The sequence below is a fragment of the Anthonomus grandis genome, chromosome 8 (assembly GCF_022605725.1).
Source record: "Anthonomus grandis grandis chromosome 8, icAntGran1.3, whole genome shotgun sequence".
Lineage (NCBI taxonomy): Eukaryota > Metazoa > Arthropoda > Insecta > Coleoptera > Curculionidae > Anthonomus > Anthonomus grandis.
Window position 1 is genome coordinate 15,460,799 of NC_065553.1, and position 6,235 is coordinate 15,467,033.

At 31.0% G+C, this 6,235-nt stretch overlaps 1 protein-coding gene across 5 annotated transcripts in view; it reads left to right on the forward strand.

The window, feature by feature from the left end:
- Positions 1-4,760, forward strand: part of LOC126739261 (adenylate cyclase type 2) — a 169,617-nt gene extending 164,857 nt beyond the window's left edge. For all 5 annotated transcript variants that reach the window (XM_050444854.1, XM_050444852.1, XM_050444853.1 and 2 more), the window contains 3 exons: positions 1,610-1,714; positions 2,236-2,353; positions 4,180-4,760. In XM_050444854.1, coding sequence (XP_050300811.1) covers positions 1,610-1,714; positions 2,236-2,353; positions 4,180-4,436 — 480 coding nt within the window. In that variant the 3' untranslated portion in view covers positions 4,437-4,760. The remainder of the gene's footprint in view (positions 1-1,609; positions 1,715-2,235; positions 2,354-4,179) is intronic.
- Positions 4,761-6,235: the final 1,475 nt, after the last annotated feature.

The window sequence follows — 6,235 nt, forward strand, 5'->3', positions numbered from 1 at the left end:
CGTTCTATAAAATCATCCAATAAAAAAAATCGTAAAAGATCGTCTCAAAATTTTAGCAAAATTTCTCAATAAGGAACTTTAATGCATGAATGTTTGCTTATGCCGTATAATTTTTTTATCTCTTTTTGCCATTTAAGAATCTGCGCAAACAGACTTCATTGAGAATTTTATTGATAAGTGCTTTGGATATTATATAAGGGCTTTGATTGGGGTAGATTAATTGTTAGGTAGTATATTAGTTATTAATGTATACTTATTAATATTATTAGGATTGGGGTATATTGGCCAATAACAACCAAATATTAGGTATATTTGGTTATTATTGGCACCTGCGTATAGAAATCGAAAAGAAAGTATATTTCCTCCAGGAACGAAAAAGTGGGCAGAAAATTAAGTGGCTTTGTAATTTTTCCAAATTGTTCTGTTGTAGCTCTGAATTCCAAGCCTCAACTTGCCACAAATTTAAATATATACACATTTAAAAATTTTAAGATCACTTCCACCAAAATCCTGGTCTTATATATCTTACTTATATAGCTTACTTAGCCGATTGGACAATCCAACACTGGACTGAATCACACGTGCAAGTGAGGTATTTTCATTCAGGATAGGCTGCCTCTTTCTTGTACATTTTTTTTCACTATAAATTTATAGAGAAAATCTATCTAATTAAAATGAAAATCTATTATATTTCCATTAATATATTTAGATTAAATCAGCTAAAAGTAGATACCATGACTATGAGAATACTTTGATTTTTTAAAAAGTTTCTGGAATAATCTCTAATTGCAACAAAAATCTCATTTTCCCATTAAGTTAAACAAAATTAGAATATAAGTACCATTAGGAAAAATAATAATACGGTTTTTTTGGAAGAACTATCTACCATATCAAAAACTTGATTTTACATTAAATTAGTCAGATAAAATTACCTGAAAATAAGCATCACGATAATAACACTATTGAATTTGCAAGCAGTTTTTTTATCTTTATTGGAAAAATCGCTGATATAAAAATAGTGATATCCCTATTGAATTAATAAGATAAAATTAGTACCAAGATAGTCGTCGAAATTACTCATGTTTCAATAATTATTTTATTGGTCCAGATCCACAAGCGTCTTAACCAACTAAAAATTGATCCGTAGAGTATAAACTTATTTATGATTCTCGTTATAATAACTAGGAGATTGTAATGCTTATAGTTTGTTTTATTTAAGATAATAATAATATTCCTATTTCAAAAGACAGTTTTTAAAGTAATATCTTGCATTTATCCCGGATAAGATCCCTCGTCGCAACTATTACGGTCTTTAAATAATCTAAACTTTAAGGAACTGTAATTATTAAGCAGAAAAAAACATTAAATAATAATGATGGCACGGCGGAGAGTAATAAAGTCTTTATTATTTTTTGTATTTGCTTAAGAATTTTAATTTTATTTGAGTCCTTCGCGGATAGAGACCGGATCAGGGACTCCCTTTCAACATTAAGAAATTAAAGATTTGGGTATTAATGCCTTGATTTGTTGGATAGATCTTATGCTATCCAAAACGTATTCAACAATAAAATCAATTAGGACTATTTAATGATTTATTTATTATTTTCAGCTTTTACTGAAACCGAAATTTAGCTGCATAGAAAAAATTAAAACTATAGGGAGCACCTACATGTTAGCTTCTGGACTAAGGCCTGGAAAGGAAGAAAATAATGCTGTAAGTATAAAACTATCTATTTATCTATATTCGACTAATCCATCAATTCTTGCTACGCTAGGATATATTTAAGGTAACTTATTTTTTTATTTAATATTTATGATTATTTATTTTGGGTGCAGGGTCGTAATTAGGAAATTTTATGATTCTTAGAAAACGTTTTTTGCGCAGGTATATAATATATGGAAACAATATATGCAAGCATTTTACAGGAAAGATTTAGTTTGTCAAAAGTTAAATTATTCAACTTTTCTGGTATAAATACATAAATGCATGTTTGCATAGAATTTTTTTAACATTAAAGCCTGTGTGGTTCGTTTAATACATTATTGAATTCAACCTTATTTTATTTATATCTTCAAATTACTTAAGTGGACCTAACCTATACTCTAACTATAACCGAATAATACTAACATACCTGAGATTTGTCTTACGGATAATTTTTTTAAAGTTTTTAAAATTAAAATAAATTATTTATTAACCGGCAGATATATTAATTTTATTTATTTTTGAACTTATAGGAAGCAACAAGGAAAGCCGAACATATCATAATCGCCCTAGTGGACTTCGCAATCTGTCTTATGACAAGCTTAGAGCAGATTAATAGGGATGCATTCCAGAGGTTCAAGCTTAGATTTGGTAAGAAGCATTAAGAAGAAGAACTATATCGATCAATTAAAAACAATAATTACTCAAAATTTAAATAAAATTTAGTATATCCATAGTACAAATTAATACCATATAGTATAAATGGTGTCCCTATGTATGCAGGGTGTCCAAAACCAAACAGTTCACTTTAAAAAGCTTCAAAAAAAAATTTATCTTAAATTGTTTAGCTAAAAACGGCCGAACACGTCAAATTTGATATTAAAGGAGACATTTATTGATAGAAATTGCGTTTCTCCAATGTCATCCCCTCAACCCCCAGAGCCTCCATGTCAATGTTTTTAAATGGGAATAGGGCTCGAATGATTTGACCTTGAATTAAACGTAATTTTATTCTCTACATACCCCTATTTTTATTTTTTAAAGGCACGTGCTTTTAATTGTAATCATCCGGATAAAAGGGTAAATCATCCTTATGTAATGATTTAATGATGAAGTTTAAAGAAACAGGGTCATTACAGAAAAAATGAAGTTCAGCATCCAGTGAGAAATGAAGTGGTAGAATTTGCAGTGTTGCGTTATGTTCAGATGGAACCTGAATGAAAACACATCTAAAAATACCGTTCACAAAATTTTCAAATTGTACAAATATCATGCCTACAAAAAAAACTAGCACAAGAGCTAAAATGGAGATTATTATATAGTCGTTTACAATTTTGTGAATACTTTAGTGATTAAGTGAAATCTTAGAAATCTTGAGAGAAATTTGCTATACAATGTCTGGTTCTCGGACGAATGCTCCTTTTATTTACATGATGAAGTCAATAAACACAACTGTCGATACTGCAGCGACACTAATCCTCACTTATTTCGAGAAAAACATACGCAGCGACCTTAAAAGAGGTCGAGAGAGAGATACCGTAGCATGGCCTGCTAGATCTCCCGATCTTTACCCTTTGAATTTTTTATGGGGTCATTTAAAAACCAAAATCTTTGCCCCAAATCCTGACCTTCTTGAAGATTGTCGAAATAGAATTCTTAAAGAATGTTAGTTAATAACACCCGAAATGCTCGATAATGTGCGCAGACGTTTTGAGCAACTGTATTTTTGTATGGAGGTCAATTAAATCAAAGGCAATTTATTAAAATAAGTAATAAATACTTTTTTGTTCATTGAAAATAAGGTTTATTTTTTTATCCACATTCATTCATGTTTCAAATATGGGCAGTTTTCAGTATAAATTACAAACATTTTACGTATCCTATCAGCAGAAAAAGTAAGGGTACTTGCTGACGCGTTTTTCTACTTATGTACTTTTTATGACAAGGCATCAAGAGAATAAAAAAGTAAGAGTGAACAACCGATTTGTATATTCAGCTCTAGAGTACTAGAGCTGAATATAGTCTAGTAACAGTATTAGTAAAATTCTACATTCATGACGCTCCAGCTACCTGTGCGATATAACCTTTACCTTAACCTGTTTTTATAGTCAATATAAATATTTTATTTTGCTTTGGTTTTTTCCTTTGTTTGTTTATCTAAAAAAACCATGTCGACAAATACTACCCTCACCTTTTCTACATAACTACCATATTAAGATTTTTACGCGAAATCTAGAAACATTAACAAACAATGCGTTCCATTTTAACATTTAAGGTAAACACCTACTTCTTCTAGTCTTGAAAGTACCAGCCTCCATACTAATTCTTGCCAAAAAAAAAACATTATTTACTAAATGTTTTCCCAGAAAAGTTAATACTGGAAATTCTATTTTATCCATATACCTTCATAAAAAAATACATTAACGACCTTCATTTATTCTCCCTGTCAATATCAAATAATTACTTGATATTTTTAGGTTTACATCATGGTCCAGTAATAGCAGGTGTAGTAGGTGCTCAAAAACCCCAATACGATATATGGGGTAATACAGTAAATGTGGCTTCCAGAATGGACTCCTGTGGTATAATGGGGCGAATCCAAGTTACCGAAGATACGGCGGAAATCCTAAAAAACGCCGGGTATTCTTGTGAATGTCGAGGTCCCACATTCGTTAAGGGAAAAGGGACGCTTACCACTTATTTTGTTAAAACCTCCTTCGATGAGAAGCAATAAGTGTTTCCTATTTCAATATGGCCTATATGGTTTTTGTGGTAACTTTCACGTAGATTTTAGGTTCAAATCTCTAACGCTAAGCGGCACGTATTGTAATTATATTCTCATGATGTGTTAATTAAATTTTAAAATGTATTTAAAAATGCATTTTTTTAGTCATTTCTGTAAATATTATATTATAGCTTGAATAGAGAATTTTTATAGATTTATTTGTAGTTTAAACAGTGTGATTAGAATAGAATATTAAATTAAGTCTTAAATAAAATTTTATTAGGATTCTAGTAAAGTTATAATAATAAAAAAATACATATTCAGGTTAATCTTTATCGTGGATTAATTGAAACAAGTACCTAAATGCGTAACAATATTTGTATATTTTTGTCGCCGATATTTAAGAAATGTGTATTATCATTGATCAAATATATTAAATTTATTTATGACAAAATGTTTTATTCTATCTTTTTAAGAAAATAAAAATACCCAGCTACAAGGGTTGCTATTCATATTTTGAGCCTAATACTGATGAAATCCTTTTGCGTGGCTTTGAACCAATCTTCTTAGTATCTCTTTCTACTCCGATTGAGAAATATTTCACATTTTTTTTTGATAATTGGTAAGAGAAAAGACATATTTGGGGCTGTACGGAGGAATGGCCCTTTAATTCAATCTTTTGGCTAGTCATATAGGTTGTTGATTTAGCTGATATATGAGATCTCACACTGTCATGATAAAGAACGATCCTTTGATGCTGCTTCTTTTTCCTTACATACCGGGAAAACAAATAATCATTCAAAATTTATCGTTCTACGTTGCTCTAACGTTGTGGTTGCTACATGTCTAGTAATTCCGAAGAATCAGGCAATAATTTACCTCGATGTGCTTACGAAAAAACTTCACAATAAATTGCTGTTTAGTTTTAGATTCGTCACGTATTTAGAGATTATATACAGCTTTTGATGCTCCGCCATCGTATTCTTTAAACATTCGTGCTCAATATCTCATAAATGCTCGTCATATAGTGTCGTTCCCAGGGATGGCTAAATCTCACAATAAGTCACCTGATGATCTATTAGCATTTAGTAGTTCTTGCACAGCAATCAACTTGCCCATAAAAACTTGCTGAAGGGAAAAAAGAATATAGGAGCCGCTGAGGGCGAGACAAAAACCATTTATTGATTTAAGATTACATTAAAAAAAACTGACCCTAATAAAGTCCTAACAAAATAACTCAAAACTAGGTAAAATAATAGTGTCCTGTTGCCTGTCTTACTAAGGACCTCAATTCACACCCCAAAAGAGCAGGAGCAGAGAAAACGTTGGTATCTACAGAATTTTTCCAGCAGTCACAGCCACGCTGGTTATCAGTTACAGTAACAAATGTGGCTAAGAAGCCAGTTGACTCTCACAATTCCTTGGTTAGAAAATCATGAAGTACTTTATTAACAGAAATCTACAGAAGCACTTTAACGTAAATAAACCAAAATAAACGAGTAATAAAGTGCTGCAGTAAGATAGCGGAGCCCCAAAAACTTGACTAATTAATATAGACAACCGACCAGATTGAAAATTGATCGAAAATTGCTGTTGAAATTTTTTAAATAAAAAGTTGAAAATTTGACTTGTAAACAAAAAGCCAAAGAAACCCATAACAAACTGGATCAATGAAGAATATTCCACCATCAATCCAAATAAACGACCATAAAAAAACGTCAAAATTGATCCGCGACAACGTCTTGCGTCGCTGAGCGAGAGATAGCCACCGTGGAACTCGAATCGATGACATAAAAAAAAAACATCGA